Here is a 22372-nt window from a genome sequence, read left to right as displayed (position 1 = left end):
ATTGTAGGAAGAAACTGGAGCATCCAGAGGAAACTCACGCAGACATGGGAGAATGTGCAGACTCCATACAGCCAGTCACCCGAGGCCAGACTTGAACCTGGGTCCCTGGCACTGAGGGGCAGCAGTTCTAACCACTGTGCCACCGCACTGCCCTTAATGATAAAGCAAAGACCAGGGGATTTTGCCCTGAACCACATGTCCTTGACAGTGGAGTGGTGAGAAGGAAGTAGCTAAATCTGCAAAGAGGGTGACAAAACGATTAGTCTCGCGACTTATAATTACAGCTTCCACGAGTTTCTTCCTGTTTCCAAACACTTTATTTACATTTCTACACATTTTGAAAACTTTAGTACTGTGTGTCTGGCAGAACACCAATACATTTAACCATATACTTTGTCAAGTTTAATTAAATGTACAGAACCTTGTGCACAAGGTTAAATCCACTCATTTATCAAATCACTTTACAAATATTACAACTCAAGATGGTGAATATTAAACCTGCTCTCAACAAATGTTAGAATATTTAATGCAACTTCATTTTCAAGACATGACCATAAAAACCTGCTAAAATTGTAATTTAGTAACAAATTACAAAATAGAAACATCCGTATAGAGGAAGAACAGAAATACAAAGGCTACTTCCAATCACGTCTGTAAATTCTTCAACATTTGATTAAGAAAGGCTAGAATTTTCATACTTACAAATTTTTACACTTTACAAAGCTGACCCGTTCTCCAAATAATAAACATCCCCGTGTTGTGGAAGGAATTGACAGCTCTGGTGGCCTACATTTCAATGCAGGACAAAATAAGAGCTGCAGTTGCCACCAGTTTTCTCGAGCTCACCCTGAACACCTACACTGGACTTAACAGCAAAATACTGTTGTCCAAAGTTTCTGCGTACTCTCCAGGCTAGGTGGCCAATTTCCCACAAGTAACCAACATTCAGGAATACAATCCAGTTTAGATTTCTTACCTTACACTCAAGGTAGCAGCACTATTTGACATTATTTCCCCAGGATTTGCCATTAATCTGCAATACACAGAATCCATACAGTTCAGAAGGAGGCCATTTGGCCCATTGAGTCTGCACCTATCACAATCCCACCCAGACCCTATTCCCGTAACCTCATATATTTACCCTACTTATTCCCCGACCCTAGGGTCAATTTAGCGTGGCCAATCAACCTAACCCACACATCTTTGGACTGTGGGAGGAAACCAGAGCAGACACAGGGAGAATGTGCAAACTCCACACAGTGACCTGAGGCTGGAATTGAACCTGGGTCCTTGGCGCTGAGGCAGCAGTGCTAACCACTGTGTCACCGTATAAACTGTAGTCCGAGTATCTAATTCTGCGTACAAAAAAAACTTTCAACCTTCTCTCCAACATCAATATGCAGATCCATATGGTGCCTGTTGGGCTAACTTTGATAGGAAAGAAGTGTAGGACACTTGAACTATGACTGAAGAAAACATTCAGGTTAAATTTATTTTTACCATGTTGGGACAGATGGGAATTATTTTTTAAATGGGAAGGGGGGTGGAAAGAGAGGGATAGGAAGACAGAATTACTGAGACGATACTCTAGCAAAACATCGACTGCTGAAAAAATGGTACTGGAGAAAGGATTCTTAGACTTGATATCAGCCCTCCACTGTTGGGAATGTGCAATAGATCAAGAGTGGTTATGGATCCATTTGCTAAAGGTTTTACAAACACCAAACCCTGACATGACTATAAGCACTAAATTCCTTTGCAAGCGAATGCAGAATCTCTATAGTAAGTGATGTGAGTGAACAAGAGTAGGCTGTCAGTCTGTGTATTAACGTGTCCCTTGGTATCAGTGCACCTGGGATGCCCTTGTGTTGAGGCAATTCTTTCCATCACAATAGTTTAAGGACATCAAACGCTTGTGATTATTCATCAGTGACAACTACATCAGATTGTGCCAGGGAAAAAAAAATCTAATGGAAAGCACAGATGACTGAGGAAATAAAGATCCACATTCGGCTCGGCAAGACACACCAGTGAGAACTGGCTAGATACTGAGATATCTCAGGAGATAATTATCAGTGTAAGCAGCATACAATATCCTAACCCATTTCCAAGAGAAACTGTTAATTTGTATTCAGTCCATTACTAACATCTGCTATTGGCAGTTTCAGTGCAATGCAACTGCAGTAACCACCTGTCTTGTACTGCCTAACTAATAGGCAGGTCAAGACAATAACTCAGACTTGAACCAGTTTTGGCAAGTTCCCACTGTGCTTCTTATATCCAAACAGGAAGCGAGCACGTGAAATCACCAATATGTATTTGACTAGGTTTTCTTCCTCAGCACGCAATCATTCACTATTAGCCTGTCCAGTTTATAGAGTGGTGTTTATCACAATGAGATTGAGGGAATAGCTGTGGGTGCCGCCTGGATTTTACCAGCCTGGATTCTGTACCGAGCTTTTAAACTGAAGCACCACCTTTCCAATGTCTTCACTGATTGTGCACACAGCATCAGGCAGAAACAGCTTCATAACAGCTCGTCCATTCAGAGTTCTTCCGTTCCGAGAAAACACAGGTCAACCTTCACAAAATATTAATTAGCAATTCCAAGTTTTGAACATAGTGAGTTTGAATTTAACAAAACAAACACTCTCTTCTTAAATATATAAAAAAATGTGCAATTCCAAGCAAGTGTGCATTGCTATTCAACAAGGAGCTTCCCAGTCTTCTCAAAATTCATCTGTTTGCTCTGTCTACAACATCAGACAGAGACCAACACATCGAGGTAGAGTCTATCATAGGATTCCTTGAATAGCAGGATAAGGAGAAGGCTGAACAGACACGATGCAGTCAGGCACCAATTCAACCAGTAAACGTCTGAAAAGCAAACAGAGAAATGTCAGTGAAGAATGTCATGAGAAAACACCATCCAACTCTTACATGGCTATGCATTGATCTACATTTATCTGGGATATCTGCTCTTCAGACGCTCAGTGATCATTTCCAGAAAGAATGATGAAAGCAGGATTAGTTCCCTGGACGTCATTCTCAGTACTTACTGTACAAGCTTCGAGAATAAATAGTCTTTTGGATGGGATGCCATGTCGTAAGTGGAGCTATGCCAAGACAGAGTCACCAGCTACATGAGAAAGTAAGCAAGGAGAGAAAATTGAGGAAAACTAACACTCAGCTAAAAGGGGGCTAAAAACAACCAGCCTTAGACATGAACTCTTTCTCTCTCTCTCCACAGATATTGCCAGACCTGCTGACGGCCTGGAGCACCCTATTAAAAGTAGTGTTGGAAGTTGAATCCCTAACGGCTTTTCATTGGATCAAATTGTGAAAAGCAAACACAAAAGGGAACAGAGATAGTTTTTTTTTATTCGTGGGACATGGTCACTGCTGGCTGGTCAGATATATTACCCAACCCTAGTTGCCCTTGCAGGGCAGTTGAGAGTTAATCACATTGCTGTGGGCTCTGGAGTTGCATGCAGGCTAGAACAGGTAAGGACAGCAGATTTCCTTCCTTAAAGAGCACTGGTGAACCAGATGGGTTTTCCCAATTGGTTTCATGGTTATCAGTAGATTCTTAATCCCAGATTTAAAAAAATGGAATTCAATCTACTGTGGCGAGATTTGAACCCAGTTCCCCAGAATATTGACCTAGTTTCTGGATTAATAGGCTAGTGATGTAAGCCATTGTCTCCCCAGGATCTGGTAGCACCACACCAGAAAAAAGATGATAATAATAGCTGCAACATTCTAAAATAAATTAATGCTACAATCAAGAAATCGTCCAAATCCAACTCATGAACCACGAGGGCATTAAAGCTCAATTTTCTTGAAAGAAATGGCCAGAGTAAAAGACATAACCTCCCTTTCAGCTTTTAAATGTTGTTCATTTTGCTCTTTTTATTTTGCATTCCATCCTAACTGCAGTACAGCACAAACCATCTCAATTGCTCAACTGTATGCTCATTGCTCTTACAGAAAAAAGGTTAACTCTCCTCCAATTTGCTCAGCAGTAGAGATGTGCAGAACCGAGCGCTCAGATGAGATTGTAAAGGTGTAGGAGGAAAAGCAAGCACGAATACCAGAACGCACTGAGCCACTAAGATCTTCAGACTGGACACTTACACACAGAATGCTTGGGAGGTTTGGAACTGCAATGGACGATGACTGCAGGAAGATCAAATCAAAAGATTGAGGCCTCAATGCAAAGAATTAGTTGGAACCCTCTGATAACTGTCCGCTCTATGATTAAAACCCTAATGAAGCTTGCCCTGAAACACTTGCTTTCCAATTATATTTCTTTCAGCTCAAGTCATGATAAATGCTTTTATTCAGAGCAAGAGACACTAGAGGAATTGCTCAATTTACAAAGATTGTAATTTGTAAAGGGGCCCATTCCTTGCAGCATTTAAACTAAGAGTTTTCTGTAAAGGTTGTGCTGAATCTGTCATGTTCCAGCATATTATGAGCTTTCAGTAAATGTGTTAAAATTTTGAATATAGATATACCTGTAAATAGCCACCGCAAATTAGGTGACCTCTGACATTTGGAGCTGCAGACAACGCCGAGTTTCAAGCAAATACCGAATTAAAAATGGACATGCATAGCCATCTAAGGATTTTATACATCCCTTTAAGGATGCACCATCAACAAAAAAAGATAACATTCCAGCTGGCCTGTCTTTGTTTCACTGTGGACATAAGAAACATTGAAAGGGTGGCATGGTAACACAGTGGTTAGCAACGCTGCCTTGCAGTGCCCCAACACTGCTGCCTCATAGCACCAGGGACCTGGGTTCAATTCCAGCCTGGGGTGACTGCGTGGAGTTTGCACGTTCTCCCCGTGTCTGCATAGGTTTCCTCCAGGTGCTCTAGTTTCCTTCCACAGTTCAAAGATACGCCAGTTAAGTGTATTGGCCACTGTAAGTTTCCCCCCCAGTTTCACAAAGTGTGTAGGATAGATGGATTGGCCATGGAAATTGAGAGAGATTACGGGGATAGGATGGGGGAAGAGGCCTTGGGTAAAATACTCTGTCAGACAGTTGGTGTAGCCACGCTGAGCTGAACGGCCTCTTTCTGCACTGCTGGGATTCTATGAAACCCAATGTGGGCAAGATAAACGTGAATGGATCTATTGCATTATGCTGGTAACTCTTCCAAACTAGACTGAGTGAATTCTAAGGTGTTAAATAACACAGGATGTGCAATCAATACACAACTCCTTTATTGAAAATGACTTTGAACTTGAACAAGTCACATGCTGAGGAAGCAATGTTGCTGCCTGCTTTTGATCAAAATGCTGGCCTGCAGACAGTTCCACCAAAACGCCATGAAACCAACTGCAGGTTCTAAATAGCCAAGATAACAAACAGCAATACCCTGACTTTGTAAGCAAGTATCAACGATAACCCAAAGCAGGAGGATTCCCCCAATCTATTCTAATCACGTTCACCCGAGAACCAACTTCCTGGAAGTTCAACTGCAAGAAAACTTGTAGTTTGCTGAGAATCCTCTACTCTACAAACACTTCAACTAAAACATCATTTCACTTAAGAACTACAGGCCTGCTACAAAAGGTTCTGAGATAATTATAAATTGTAACTGCACTGCTTTACCTTTACCTGTATCTAAACTGTGCATGTAAGAGATAGGGAGAGTGAGGCATGTTTAAATCTCTGGAGGTGGTGAGATAATAAGGAACTTTTCTTAAAAGACTCACAAAAAGCTGACTGCTGGGATTATGTAAATTGGGACAATCACTCTGAAGGTAAAAGAACCACATGCATTTTTACCGACAAACATAATGATCCTCGGGAATAAAACATAACAGATTCAGTCCACAAAAAAAATCTCAGACAGAAACAGAAAAACTCTTACTTTTCATTCATAATACCCTTAGCATAAAAAACTGGCAGTCAACCTTTATCAAACACGTATGCTTCAGCTGTCTCTCCTGAATTTGCCTGGGCACTGACATAGATATAGGTCTAGCCTCTCCCACCGTCACTACCCATATGCAAGATTAATTTGTGCTCTTTAGGCTCTATATAAACTGTGCAACTATCCGTTACTGTTGTAGCATACAGGCTGTTCAGCAGATGTGCACATTTCGGTTTTAAAATGTTATGCTTACAAAGTTGCTGGCAATGAAGGCTGGTAACGTAGCACTGAGAACAATAGAGAAACCGGGACATTGGTGATTCAACCGGGGATTGATGGATTGAGACATAAACAGATGAATCGAGAAGCAGGGAGATTTAGAATGGCTGAATTCAACATCAAATCAAGTACAGCCAAAGCAATAAAGGAGGAGTAAGAAAGATTAGATTAAGAATGTAAGAGGAAGTCAGAGGGGGAAGAGAGAAAAGGGCAAGTATTTAAAATCTGCAACAACTTCTTTCTACCAACTCAAAAGATGTAAAACTTGCGCATCAACAAGGGGAGATCTGTGCCTGCTAATCTTATTTATTCTATTATGGGACGTGGGTGTAACTGGCAAGGCCAGCATTTGCTGCCCATCCCTAATTGCCCTTTGAGGGTAGTTAAGAGTCAACCACATTGCTGCAGGTCTGCAGTCAGATGTAGGTCAGACCGGCTAAGGATGACAGATTTCTGTCCCAAAGGATGTTAGTGATTCTGATGGGATTTTAAGACAAATGATTATAGTTTCACGGTCACCACCACTGAGACGAGCTTCCAATCACAGAATATTTTTGAGTAAGTAACTGAATTTGTTAACTGAACTAAAATTCCACCAGCTATCATGGTGAGATTTGAACCCATGTCTCCAGACTATTGGCCTGGGCATCTGGATTACTAGGTCAGTGACATTACCACTACATCACCATCTCAACCACATTACACAACCATGCGAATATGTTGTTCGGCTGCTGTTGATTTTTCAGCAAAATCTGGCCTATGTGCAAGTATTAAAAAAAATCCTTCCATTTAGTCACCGTAAATAATGCAGTCCATTAACACATCATTTCATTCTACCTTTTGAAATCTGGAGAGCTGTTTACTTTAATGCTTTATCTCTGCCATACATTGAGCGAAAGAGTCTCAATTTATTCAGACTTGGACATGACCTGCGTGAGCATTACTTGTGCATGTTAAATACCTTCCTTCATGCTTTAATGATCAGGCAGAAAAGTTTCAATGTTGCCTTGGGGAATCCATAATTCATGAAACTGAAGTCGAAAGTTTCTGTCTGTAGTTTAGTAAGGGAGCGAGGAAAAGGTCATGACACAAGTAGACAACCTGCAAATTAATCTTATGGGTTTAACTCTTTCATACTACACAGTCAAACAAATCAAACTATCTACAAATACCTCAATGTATTATTAAGATGATCTCTGAAAGCAGCTTATGGTGAATCAAAAATTAATGAGAGTTTTAAGATCTATAGGATCTCATGCATGCATGCATGCATTGGAGTATTGCCCAACACGGATTCACTGGGATTGGAACAAAGACCACATTCTGCATAGAGGAATAGGAGATACATTGAAAAAAACACAAGCTTAGATAGCCTGCATGCTATAATGTGCCAGAACATTATATAGATAGCAGATTAACAGGTGCACACCCTCATGTTATTTGGCAGGCTAATTCATCAGTATATCATTAATCTTCACAGCAGTAAATCTGGGTCAAAGAAATTCAAATGCATGCCAACCACATTAACATAGCAAAAGCTATGAGCTATTTCAAAACTACATTGCCAATCAGAATAACCTATACTTAGAACACATTTGCAAGGTTAAAGGAGTTGACCCCACCACCCTCCATACCCTTCCGTGATGAGGGACAGTACTAATGAAATTCAGTGCAGACCAACCAAGTAGGTTCTTGTATTCAAATACCAGTAGGCAGAGTCAAACAGAAAACAAACTTGAAAATATAGTCACTGTTTCTTACAATTGTACTGTTCCAAGATATCAGGTACACGAGCACTGACAGAATTTTTCAATTGAGAAATGACTAATACACAAGGTTTGGAGCAATGGTTCCCAACACCTTTTTAAAAAAATGCCATGAAACACCATTATAATAATAAAAACATGAGGTACGCTTGTTTTCTCCAACTGCCCTCTAGCAAAACATTTTATCTCTAATTTCAAAGGATGTAATGATTTTATCTAATTCATATTTTCACAGTTTGGTCTAATTTGGGCGGCATGGTGGCACAGTGGTTAGCACTGCTGCCTCAAGTTCGGTTCCTGGCTTGAGTGACTGTGTGTGGAGTTTGCACATTCTCCCCATGTCAATCCACCATTTAATGCAAGTTTGTAATGATTATCAGTTACATGTCAAAAATACAATATTGATATTGACAATGTACATACTTTAAAAAAGTTACCCATTAAAGATTCCAATTGTTTTCACCTTTTAAAATTTGCATTTCTCAATGTGAAAGTTCATATAAATGACGGAAATACCGTGAACAGCATCTTACTGATAACGTGACCCCTGGACTTGCCCGTGAGCAGTCTTGTGCTGTGGGAGGAACTGATGATGGGGCAACTCACAGGTCGTGCTTCGCTGACAGGTCTTTTGATTTTTGACGTAAGCCAGCATTGAGAATGCCCCCCCCAGGTTGTGGGAATCAGTAAGGGTATGGCTATAGTGCAATTTGAAACAGATGGGTAGTCTTGTCCCACAAGCAACCAAAATTTATCCAGAGGCATCTCTGCAAACTTCATTTTGTGTTCCATCCATCCCGACCTCTGCAAATTCCTCGCTCTTTTACCGACAATTTATTTGACAATTCAAGAGAAAGTGAACCAAACAGATCACGTACCCAATCAAAATCTTGTATACTTGTGGAGGTGAAATAGTATTCAAACTTCTCGTCACGTTTTAAGGTGTGTGGAAATGAGGTTGACTATGGTTTTGCCAGCAGGATTTACTGATGCCAGCCTGAATATCTCACATTTGCTATTTGTTCTCACCAAGGGGCCAGATTTGATCTGAAGTCTTGAAGCTTATCTGTGGCAATGTTCTAGCTTTCTTCCTGCATTCTAACATTCAGCTCATTCACACAGCTGAATGTATCTGAAAAGAATACAAGTTTAGCACACCAAGAATCGTCACATTTTCCTCTTTGTGTGGCAATTCATGCAGAGCCGAAAACTCTTCCAGCGTGTTGCAGAGTGCATAAACATGAGCGGAGCTTTCCCCAAGATAGCCACCGCACTCATGTGTGCATGAGTAAACCCTGGTACTCTGCTCTCATTTCCTAACACAAGATAAACAAGCCTGATTTCAAAGGATGTAATGATTTTATCTAATTCATATTTTCACAGTTTGGTCTAATTTGGGCGGCATGGTGGCACAGTGGTTAGCACTGCTGCCTCAAGTTCGATTCCTGGCTTGAGTGACTGTCTGTGTGGAGTTTGCACATTCTCCCCATGTCTGCATGGGTTTACTCCGGGTGCTCCAGTTTCCTCCCACATTCTGAAAGGCATGCTGGTTAGGTGCGTTGACCTGGAGTGTGGCGAATGGGGAAATTTCACAGTAACTTCATTGCAGTGTTAATGTAAGCCTTACTTATGACTAATAGATCTTATAATTTGGGACTGATCAGAAATGAGGAAGGGAACTTTTGTGTATGCATAAGCGGTAAGCAGGGTTTTTAAATGAATATCTTGTCTCTGTGTTTACCAAGAAAAAGGATAATGCAGATATCGTAGTCCAGGAGGGACATTGTGAGATATTGGACGGGCTAATAAGAGGAAGTACTCAAAGGGTTGGAATCCTTGGAAGTTGACAAGTCACCAGAGCCAGATGGATTGTTTCTGAGGCTGCTGAAGGTGGTCAGGGAGGAGATAGCAGATGCTCTGAAGATGATTTTCTGATCGTCACTAGATATTGGGGAGGTACCCAAGAATTGGAGGAATGCAAATGTTTGCAATGTTTAAAAAAAGGGACAGGAGGAAATGCCAAACAATTAGTTAGTCTAAACAGGTCGTTAAACAGTTAGTTTTAAAACAGTTAGTCTTAGCCTATTTGTTGGGTAAATTAGTAGATAGGATTAACTGTCACGCAGAAAAGCACTGACGAATAAGGGATGGTCAGCATGCATTTGTTAAAGGATGGTCTTGCCTCAAATTCGATTGAAGTGTTGAGGAAGTACAAGGTGAGTTGCTGAAGGTAGTGTTGTGCATGTTGTGTACATGGATTTTAGCGAGGCTTTTGACGAGTTCCCACATGGCAGATTGGTTAAGAACAGTAAGAGCCCATGCATTACAGGGTAATATGGCAAACTAGATAAAAAGCTGGTTCAGTAACAGGAAACAAAGGGTAATGGTTGACAGATGCCCTTGCGAATGGAAAGTGGTTTCAAGTTTCATAGGGCTTGGTGTTGGGACACATACGGTTATATATTAATGATGGGGACATGAATGTGGAGTGCAATTTGCATATGACAAAGATCGGCCGAGTGGTGGATAGTATAAAGGATAGCTATGATCTCCAAAACTATATTGATGGGTTGGTAGAGTGAGTATTAAAGTGCTAGATGGATTTTAATAGAGAAAAGTGTATGGTCATGCATTTAGGGAGGCCAAACAGTTTGAGATTACACGATAAATGGGAATATACTAAGAGGGATAGATAAAATGAGAGATCTTGGTGTACAAGTACACAGGTCCCTAAAGGTAGCAGTTCAAGTAAACAAGGCCACAAAGGCAGCATATGGAATGCTCTCCTTCACTGGCAGAAGTATAGAATATAAAAGTAAGGTTATAATTGTACAAAACACTGGTGAGGCCATAACTGGGGTGTTGTGTGCTGTTCTGGTCACATTACAGGAAGGACATAATTACTCTGGAGAGAGTACAGAGGTGTTTCCAAGAATGTTGCCAGGGCTAGGTTGGAGTTATTTTTCTTGGAACAAAAATGACTGAGGGGTAATTTGATCAAAGTGTACAAAACGATGAGGGGAAGTGGTAGACTGGACATGATAAAATGGTTTCCTTTGGCAGAGAATTCTCGAACCGGGGGCATAGATTGAAGATGAGTGGCACAAGGTGTGAAGGGGACATGAGGAAGATTGTTTTTGTTTTACACAGACTGTAGTTGGTACCTGGAATTCACTGTCTGAGTTGGTGGTGGAGGTAGAGACCCTAAATTCTTTTCAAACGTACCTGGATCCGCACCTTAAGTACAGGGCTGTGCTGTATGGGCTGGGTGCAGGAAGGTGGGATTTCAAAGAACACCTGGGTGTCCTCAGGCTGGCATGGACAAAATGATCCAAACGGCCTCCTTCTTGCTGTAACCTTTCCATGGTTCTATGGTACTGCAGAACTCAGAAGGCACTGCCTTGGCAACAAGATTTTCACTGCGTAGGACAGTGGTTGACAAAGAACAATACAGCACAGGAAACAGGGTGTCAGGATTCTGTTACCTCACCTTATTCATAAATTCTTTGACTTTTCCAGTCATGGGAGCTGTTCCATTAGTGCAGCTGCTATTGCACGCGGTCCCTCCAGCTGTGACACTAAAGATTTCTTCTTTGGTCACAATTCTTTCCTTGAGGATCCCTGCCAACATACCTGCTGGCAGTGTCCACTAATACCTGAGGAATCGATCTGCAGGGAAAGTTTTCCACTCATTTCTAATTTCTCTTGAAGTACCTGTTCAATATCAGCTGACATTTTGTCAATATGCTGTTTGATGGTATTATAAGAGGAACTTTGCTGATTCTTTGGCGACATCAGCTCCCAATGTTACTCTCAATATTATGCATGCTGGCAGAATTGGTGTTTCAGCAATGGTGCACAACGGTGCACGGCTTCTTCAATACCATTAGGAGCTCAGCCACCAGGTAATTTGCCTCCTGCACATTATCTGCACGCTCCATTTCATAGCTGGATTTTGCTTTACATTTTGTTCTCTCAGGCACTTAAAGCACTGTATATTCTTGCTGGAGAGAGAGTGGTGTTTTGCATTCAAATAGTGATTCAATTCACTTGGTACCATTGCAGCATTTGAGAGCTTCCCCCTTCAAATTCGGCATTCTGGGATAGGACAAGAGGCATCACCACACCACAAAAATCCAAAGGCCAAGAAGCTGTCGCTGCACCGTGTATAAAACCTTGCTTTTTGTCTCCTGATTGTCTCTTCTTTCGCCCAGCTCTGAATCAGAGTGGGATTCTTCACTTCTCTTTAAAAGCTTACCTTTGGCAAAGGACGGTCAAACACACCACACTGCACAATAAATACTCTCAAATATCAACTTAAATGGCACAATTTCAGCTCTTCAGCTCTGCCAAGCAGAACATGGCTGCTCCAAGTGTATACCTCTGATCCAACCTCCCGCAACACGGTTACCAACTTTTGGGTCTTCTTTTGAGATCTCCGACTCAGGTTTTTCTCAAGCCCACTTCACTCAAGGTCTCCTCCCACAGCGCTCTCTCTGATTGCAGCCCATTTCTCTATCGGTTCCTGTTATACCCATCTGCTTCCCTTCATAGTACCATTTGGTCCATGCGCAAACAGTCAGTGTTGGTGCTCCAGTGCAGTATTGTCGGAATGCTGCACTGGCAGTGGTGCCAGCTTTTGGGTGAGATGTCAACTTGAAAGACTCTCGGGTTCCCGTAAAAGATTCCCGTGATGTAATTTTGAAGAGGAGCAAGGGAGTTCTCATAGAATCGCTACAGTGCGCAAGAAGGCCATTTGGCCCATCGAGTCTACACCGACTCTCCGGCACATCTTATTCAGGCCCACTTACCATCCTATTCCCTTAACCAGACACATCCACTCCACTAATCCTTCTAACCTACACATCTTTGGACACTATGGGACATAATTTACCCTTGTCAATCCACCCAATCTGTACAGCTTTGGACTCTGGGAGGAAACCGGAGCACCCAGACGAAACCCACATAGACAACATGTGAACTCCACATAGCAAGCTGAGGCCGGAATCGAACCTGGGTCTCTGGTACTGAGGTAGTAGCGCTAGCCACTGTGTCACCACATCATTCCAACTTTACTTGCAACTTTGTTTTTTTTAAAAAAACCTCTCCCTGAATTCTCTCTCCTCGGTTTTCGCCCTCTCCCTCACTTCTTCCTGACTTTTCGCGCTCATTTTTGCGGTTTCACCCTTTGTGCAGGTACATGGGTCTGACAAGTGCAAAGAACCCTAACTGCATGAGTGTGGCCTGTCCCCAAGGTTCATCTAGACTTGGTGTTGCCAGTCTCAGAGCTGAAGACAAAAGGTTACTTAGGATTTGAATCTCATTTCTGGTCACACTTGGGGGATCATCACTTGCTGTGGTACACCGATTGGGAACCGTTACTCAGGAGAATCACTAAACCACTAAAAACATTCTTGGCAAGTTAGCTCCTCTGAAATACTTAACAAGATCCTTCATCAATACAATCTTAATTGAAGATGAGCAGATTTGTACTTCAGTATGAACACATCTAAAGTTTAGGCTGTTTTCTTTTGTAACAGCATTCCAATGCACTGTCAACAAGACAATCAAAGGCAGGTTTTTTATCACTTCGTACCACTCAACACTATAAAAATCAGGTTAGTACTACTGATAGGCACCTACCGACCATCAATTGACCATCTGTGGTGAGGAAGGAATACTTACTGACCAATTAGTTTTTCACAAGGTCAGATATTGAACAACTTAAAATTAAAACAGAAAATGCTAGAAATGCGAACAGGTCTGCCAATTTGTAGGGTGGCACAGCCTCACAGTGCCAGGGATCCGGATTCAATTCCAGCCTCAGGTGACTGTGTGGAATTTGCACATTATCCCTGTGTCTGCATGGGTTTCCTCCCACAGTCCAAAGATAAGCAGGTTAGGTTGATTGGCCAAACTAAATTGGTCCTTAATGTCAAGGGGACTAGCAGGGTAAATAAGTGGAGTTATCGGGATAGAACCTGGGTGGAGTTATGGGCAATGCAGACTCGATGGGCCAAATGGCCTCCTCCTGCTCTGTCGGGATTCTATGTTTCAAGTGACCTTCAGCTTTTTTCGTTCCCTCTTTACAGATGCTGCCATACCAGCCAGCCTTTTCAGGTTTCCAGCATCTGCAGTATTTTGGTTTTGAGCTAATTAACCTGAGATGGATGTAACTGATGCTATTTAGATGGCCTTTACAGTGATAAGTGGATCTGCAGTGGGAAGTTTTCCAAAACAGCAGCTAGGTGTTAGAAGAAAAATAGAAGATCCAAGAATTATTTAAATTGACCATGCCTCCTTTAACTTCTTTATTAATTCTATCATTCGATCGCACAATGAACCTATCTCAGGTTTGCCACTGTGTTGAGATGCCTTCAACTCTGTGTCAGCAACATCCCCTCGCATCTTTTTGTTGTGCATTTAAGTGCACAGTATTTTGAAGTCGCCGCTGTGCACGTGAAATAATTTAAAAGGGGCTTACTTGTGCTTGAGTTGCGTAGGAATATAGGTCTACAGCCACGGCCAAATATCAAAACCGTGTTCAAAAACTCTCAGCTCATCCTGACAAATTCCAACTTCATTCTTCGCCAACACAAGCATAATAATGCCACCAGTAATGAAAGGTCATAGTAAAATATATTTATTAGTCACGAGTAAGGCTTACCTTAACACTGCAACAAAGTTACTGTGGAAGTCGCCAGTTGCCACACTCTGGTGCCTGTTTGGGTCAATGCACCTAACCAGACATCTTTTCAGAATGTGGGGGGAAACCGGAGCACCTGGAGGAATCCCACGCAGACATGGGGAGAACGCATAGACGGTGATCCAAGCTGGGAACCGAACCTGGGTCCCTGGTACTGTGAAGCAGCGGTGCTAATCACTATGTTACCTTGTCACACAGATCTGAAATGTTAACTCTACTTCTCTTCCAACAAATGCCAGACTCATTGAGAATCTTCAGCATTTTTTTTATTTCAGATTTCCAGTACTTGCAGTTTCTTTGCTTTTGTGTTAGAAAACTTGCTCCTGAGTTTGGATCAATGTTACTGAGGATGCAGTTAATGATAGACAATGCAAGGAAAAGATGTCTGATTTCTCACTGCTACCCGGTTGCAATGCTGTGAAATGGCAAAGGTGTGTTGGTTTAACTCCCTTCAACGCTAACTAATTACCAGTTTTCATCCAGGATAAATGTAGCAGCAGCACACAAGTTATCAAACATAACGAGACATAAATAGAAGCAGTAGGCTAAATGGCCACTTGAGTCTGCTCAGCTAATCAATAAGATACTAGTACAATATTGCAGTGTTGTTACAATATTCTGGTGTACTAGAGTGTGCCACTTACTTCCACAATCAATAGCACCCTCCATTCTGAACTAACTGAAGCTTTCTCCCAGGCGGAAGAGTTAATTACTACAGGGCACAGGTTTAAGGTGTGAGGGGCAAGGTTTAAAGGGGATGTACGAGACAGATTTTTTACACTGAGGCTGGTGGATGCCTGGAACACGTTGCCAGGGGAGGTAGTGGAAGCGGATACGGTAGTGACTTTTAAGAGGCATCATGACAAATACATGAATAGGATGGGAATAGAGGGATATGGCTCCCAGAAGGATAGGGGGGTTTTAGTTGATTCAGGCAGCATGGTCGGAGCAGGCTTGATGGGTCGAAGGGCCTGTTCCTGTACTGTTATTTTCTTTGTTCTTTGTTCTGACTGGCTCAAACCCTCAACTTACACAGGTGTGAGTCAGCTTCCAATTGTTGCGTGATGGACCAGTCAAGTTTTCACAGCACACCCATGGTACAGAGAAATGCTCAGATACAGGGGCATGAGGCTATTGAGGGTTCGGTCAGCACATTCTGTAACAAATGTCATCTTGTCATGACCTCCAAGTCAATATATGGGATTTTGAAAAAAAAAATCACTGGAGGGCTAGCGATCATAACTTTGCCAATAAATGACAGGATGCAAAAGAAATCTTACAGAATTGTAGAAGCTTCCTACTTTTGATGTGAATATATTATGCAATTCAGGATGTTGGAGCTTCAGCACAGTGATATGACATTACCAGATCCGAGATTAGGTTCATTCTTGGATAAATATATGTACATGCACCAACATGTCCTGCAGTCTCTCGATACAGTTCAGCAGCTAGAACAGAATTGAATCATAGAATCCCTACAGTGCAGAAGGGGGCCATTTGATCCATCAAGCCTGCACCAACAACAATCCCACCCAGGCTCCGTCGCCATAACCTCACATACTTACCCTGCTAATCCCCCTGACACTTCATTCCATTTAATCATGTCCTACCAGAATATCAAGCTTGCAGTCTTTCACTAACCCAGTCATGTTTAAATCAAATTCTGAGTACCGGTGTTAATTACTCCCTCCTAACTACTAATCTTTCCTCCAGCCACATCCCTAGACTTGTGCTTTCTTGCATTGCCATGGTTTTTGAAAAAGTATTAAATAATGTTTTATGCTCTGTACCAAGTTAACCATCTACTATGCCACAGGAGACCCCTGCAGTGTCTCATTTCAAAGCTGAAGTACCCCCCGCACCCCGCCCCCCCAATCATTCCTTGTATGCTCTGTTCTGTACTGCCTTTGTGGATTGGACAGTCCTTTATGTTGTAGTAACAAGAATTCAAATGTTCTCTGGCCACATCACTGTACTTTTTAGCACAACCTTCAACTGAATGATTGTGGCAGTACATCCCAGCTTCCTGTTTGTCTTATTCCTATCATGTATGGAAATTGAAAGTGACACATTAATTAACATACATTGATCTCTCAAACATCGTCTCTGGCAAGTTGTGTCCTGAATATCCACACCTCCTATTTTAAATTCCATACGCAGTGCTTTTATATTTGTCTACAATGTGACTTTTTTTTGCACTGACATACCCAGAAGCAAATCCCATTTAGTTCTTTAAGATTTTGATGCTTCTCAAAGTGCAGGGAGCTGAAATGCTTTGTCACCCTCATGCTTTGAATTGATCCCCTTCCAATTAGTGCAGATACTGAACAACTGGAGCTGCAACACCACCTACGCAAATCATCCAGTTCAAAATGGATTCAAATTACTTTTCAGTCAGGTGTACATTTACTTACCCATGAAGGGAAAACAATTTAAATATTTGCTGACTGTATTGTAGGATGCATACATTTTTAATCAAGATTTGAAATAAATTCATTGGTTACAGCAGCATAGAGACTATGCTACTGGACTAGTAATTTGGATTACGAAGGGCGGCACGGGGGCAGTGGTTAGGGCTGCTGCCCCACAGCACTAGGGGCTCAGGTTCAATTCCAGCCTTTGTTGATTGACTATGTGGAGTTTGCACATTCTCCCCGTGTCTGTGTGGGTTTCCTGCAGGTGCTTTGGTTTCCTCCCACAGTCCAAAGATGTGCAGGTTAGGTGGATTGGCCATGCTAAGTTACCCCTCAGTGTTCCAAGATGTGTAAGGTGGATGGGAAACGTGTAGGGTTAAGGAGATAGGGCAGAGGAGAGGGTCTGGTAAGGTGCTCTGTTGGAGAGTTGGTACAGATCTGATGGGCCAAATAGGATTTCTATGATTCAAAGTTATCAATTTACTAACTGTACAATGATGTGAGTTCCAATGTCACCATGGCAGCTGGGGTGTTTAAATTAAATATATCTGGAATAAAAAGCTAATATGAAACTACTGAATTATTGTAAAACCCACCTGGCTCACTGTTAGCCTTTAGGGAAGGAAATCTGCTGTCCTTAGCCAGTCTAGCCTATACATGACTTCAAACCCACAGCAAGGGGGCAGCAACCTTTTTTTTACATTAAACATAAAAGATGATCTAATTGCCCCCACTCATTTTCCTAAGACCTCAAAATTGTGAAATCCTGCAACTTCCTCAGTATTCCCCACATGCTGCAGATGTTAAAATTCAATCTTAGCGTCATATTACCACATGGTCCTTTGCTTCATACCTTCAGTGCTATTTCAATCTTTACAGTCCTATGTGAAGACCTTTCCTCATCACATCAACAGAAGGGGGAAGAAAAAAGGCAATTCTACTTAGAAGAAAAATAGCAGCTTAAAATCCTATCAGATTCATGTCAGCACAAAAACAGGATGCACAACTTTCAACTGTTCCACATTTAGACCCGCTTCAAAAACTCCAATAATTGAAATACAGCTTGGTTTTTGTAACTGTTACAATCAGCATTTTGAATTTGGAAATCTAAATAACCGAGTTAATCACACATAAAAGCACACAAAACTAACGTTCTAATCATTCCACACCTTCAGTCCTGACAGCGTTAACTCTTGCTGTGCTAACAGTTTCACAGGAGCTAGCTAACCCTTTCTCTTTGTAAAGTCATCTATCCCGATCTGCCGCCCCCGCAGTTCAAGCAGTCTCATCCTGATCTTGCTTGTATTTACCTACTGCTTCTGAGTTGCAGGGAGCGGGTGCTTGCAAAGCACTATTCTTAATGCGGATAAATTCCGAATCAGAACACCAGACTCTGTTTGGACGAGGAACTTGAGATATGCGCAAGTTGAGAACTAAGTATTAATTTTTATACGTGGCCCCTCATGTCTCATACAGCCCATGTATGTAATCAACAAAGGCAAAAGATTGCAGAACTCTGCCTCGACAATGAATTTGGGTACAGTCAGACTTTGGGGACCCCTAACATTTTCATAAAATTTACTAGCATGTTAATGTTTTCCAGTAAATCACTTCCACAAAATAACAGGATCAGCTGAGCCACACTTTGAACCTACAGCTCCCTTAGTGTATAGGAGTGTATTTATGTAAAAGACAATGTACAAAAGCAGATCTTGATTCAGTGCCTTTACAAGACAGGAACAGCAGCATAGTCCTTGTGTTGCTAGACTAGTAACCCAGACACCTAGACTTACGATCCAGAACATGAGTTCAATTTCCACTATGGCAGCTGGGCCATTCAATACAAATTAAATTAAATCGGAAATAAAAAGCTAGCAACAGTAACGGTGACCATGAAACTATGAGTTATCGTCAGGACCCATCTGGTGCACTTGTGTCCTTTAGAGAACACAATCTGGCATCCTTATCTGGTCTGGCTCTAGATCTAGACAATACGATAGTATGTTTGACACTTAGTTGCCCTCTGAATTGGTTCACAACTACCTTGTCAGGTGCCATAAATGTGGGCCTTGCCAGAGTCATCCATATTCTGTGAATGGACAATTAAATAAATGTTGCAGTGGTGCACTGCAGTTAACAGTGCAGATGTAACCTGACTCCACAAGCAAGGTCCCTGCCTGACATGAGATTGAGTGTTGGAATATCTGCAGCAGGGATCTTTCCTCCTCTTTGCTCAGGAGTCAGTGCTAGCCTTTAATATCCGACTAAATTTTACAAAATTTTCATGCACACTACATCACAGCAACATTGAACTTGCATTAGAAATTCGTATTAAATTAAGTAATTTCCCACCTATCCAACTATTTCAATGGGTCTCAGGGATAGGTGGGTAGCAGATGAAGTGGAGCCTTTCCACAAAGAGGGAAAAGCCTGCTTCTGCATTAAATGAAAATCAGGTAAATCATTCACATGGGGTTCCAAAATCAAGTGCACAAATAAGATCATTTCACACAGTGGTTAGCACACTCAGCGCTAGGGACCAGCGTTCAATTCTGGCCTTGGGTTACTGTGTGGAGTTTGCACATTCTCGCCATGTCTGCATGGGTTTCCTCATGGTGATCTGGTTTCCTCCCACAGTCCAAAGATATGCAGGCTTGGTGGATTGGCCATGCTAAATTGATCCTAGTGTCGGGGGGGGGATTAGCAGACTAAATGTGTGGTTACTGGGTGGGATTGTGGTTGGTGTAGATTTGAAGGGCCGAATGGTTTCCTTCTGCACTGTAGGGATTCTACATAGAAGTCTTTAACAACCTGGTCACCCACTCTGCATCAAACCTCCCATTCCAATCACTTTGTTGCTCTCATAGAAAACGCTGGAAAACGCTCAAAGATTATCTGCAGACCAAGAAACAGAGTTAGCGTTTCAGGGCAATCTTTCATAAAAACTGCATAGACAAATATTTTATTTGCTTCCTAAATAAGCATTGGTTATAATGCGCTGGGGGAGCACATCAACAGGCACATGTAAATACAGATGGTTATAATCAGCACAAAAGCTGGCCCTCAAGTTGTTACTCCAAGTTCAGAGAAAGTTGGAGGAATGAAATGGGATACTAATGGGTAATTAAATTTCTAAATACCTTGCACACCAGCAACTTTAGTTCAGCAAATAATGGCCAACGCTGCTTTCAAACAGCAGAGTTCTCTCATCTATTGAGTGTTCCCAGGTGGCTTTGTGAAGCTTGCTCATCATGAACCTTCCACCTGGGTTTTAGTTTAATGCAGAACAGAATTTAGCAACAGTTCACATCTACTTGCATCTACCAAAGAGTCCAGCCTTCAGTTCAAAGCCTCTTTTGAGGACTGAATGTTCAGTCTTCTCTCAATGTGGCATCAAAAGCTAGAGGGTATAATTCAAGCGCTTTTAAGTTTCACAGAAATCTTTGATTACATTTCTGAACGGTATTCAAAAAACACTGATTCTAATATCAACATTACATTAATGCTGTATTATATATGAGTAGGATGGTAGAAGGCAAGCCAAACTAGATGGACCATGGTCTATTCTCATCTGGTAATTCCTGTTGTTATGCAATTAGTAGAGGTAAAGTACACATGGGGAGGTAGTAGCATAGTGGTATTGTTACGTAGTGGTATTGTCACTGGACTAGCAATCCAGAGACCCAGGGTAATGCGCTGTGGATCCAAGTTTGAAACCCATCATGGCAGATGGTGACATTTGAATTCACTAAATATATCTGGAATTAAAAATCTAATGATGACCACCATGAAACAATTATCAATTGTCATAAAAGCCCATCTGGTTCACTAATGTCCTGACTCCAGGCCCACAGCAATGTGGTTGACTCTTAAAACACCCTCAGGGATGAGGCAACAAATGCTGACCCAGCCAGTGATGTCCACATCCCATGAATGAACGAGAACAAAAATTCAGTTGGAATCAGAGATTCCACTATCAAAAGCATATAACCCGGCTAGGATTAATACGAGGTTGGAAGGAATTGAAATTTCAGCCTTGGCTTAGTGGTAGCTTCTTGTCTCTAGTCTGATGGTTGTGGATTCAGGTTCAGGTCCCCAGCATCTGAACAGTCATTCTGTGCTAGACCATTTTCAGTTGCTTCATTAATGATGTTCCCTCAAGTGCAAAGTCAGAAGTGGGGATATCTGATGATGTCCAGCACAATTCGTGACAACTCAGATATAGAAACAGTCTACTCCTACGTAGCAAGACCTGGGCAACACTGGGCTGATAGTTGACAAGTCACATTTACGGTACATAAGTGCTAGGAAATGACCATCTCTAAAAAGCAAATCCAACCGTTTTGTCTTGACATTCAATAGCATTATCATTGCTGAATTCCCCATCATCAATTGCCTGGCAGCTTATCTTTGAAACTGAAATGGACCAGCCATATAAATGCTGTGGTTAAAACAGCAGGCCAGAGGCTGGAGATTCTGCAGTGAGGAGCTTAATTCCTGACTACCCAAAGCCTGTCCATCACCCACAAGGCACAAATCAAGAGTGTGATCAAATATTCTCGACTTGCCTAGATGGTGCAACTCCATCAACACTCAAGAAGCTTGACAGCATCCAGGACGAATCAGCCTGCTTAAATGGCACCCCATCCACCACCTTCAATATTTACTCCCACCACCGACACAGAGGGAAGCAGTGTGCATTATCTACAAAATGCATTGCAGTAACTCACCAAGGCTTTTCTGACAGCACCCTCCAAACCCATAATCTCTACACCTGGAAGGACGAGGGAAGAAGATGCATGGGAACACCACTGGCTGCAAATTCCTCTCCAAGCCACAGTGTTCTGATTTGGAACCACATTGCCATTCCTTCACTAAAGCAGAGTCAAAATCCTGAACCCCTGTCCAGCCAGCACTGTGGATGGTCCTATAAAACACTGCCTACAGCAGTTCAAGGTGGCAGCTCACCACCACATTCTCAGGGGCAATTAGAAAGGGGCAATAAATGCTGTTCCAGCCAGTGATGCCCACATCCTATGAACAAGTGTAAAAAAGTATTTGACTCACTGAACCTGACCAATTCAATCATGACTTCAACAGAACTGGTTTGTGCTAGATAATCTTTTGAGATAGTGTATGCCTCTTATGGAATCTTTCCTGGACTTTTAAATGCCAATAGGAAAGCAAAAAAAATGCAGAGTGTGCAACTGTGCATACAGCAGCCCTGATTGAATAACAGCACAATTGTTTGTACACTGTACTGGCCACTGATACAGATGGTTCCTGCACAGCTCTCATAGCATTTTACTTTCCAAT

At 41.9% G+C, this 22372-nt stretch overlaps 1 protein-coding gene across 1 annotated transcript in view; it reads right to left on the bottom strand.

The window, feature by feature from the left end:
* Positions 1–304: 304 nt before the first annotated feature.
* The window catches only part of slc49a4 (solute carrier family 49 member 4), a 67181-nt gene continuing 45113 nt past the window's right edge, over positions 305–22372 (bottom strand). The window contains exon 9 of the mRNA XM_080199510.1: positions 305–2877. Coding sequence (XP_080055636.1) covers positions 2762–2877 — 116 coding nt within the window. The 3' untranslated portion in view covers positions 305–2761. The remainder of the gene's footprint in view (positions 2878–22372) is intronic.

The sequence above is a fragment of the Carcharhinus amblyrhynchos genome, chromosome 11 (assembly GCF_965287045.1).
Source record: "Carcharhinus amblyrhynchos chromosome 11, sCarAmb.v2.hapA, whole genome shotgun sequence".
NCBI lineage: Eukaryota > Metazoa > Chordata > Chondrichthyes > Carcharhiniformes > Carcharhinidae > Carcharhinus > Carcharhinus amblyrhynchos.
The sequence above is the reverse complement of the archived record's forward strand: the minus strand, read 5'-3'. Positions and strand labels throughout refer to the sequence as shown.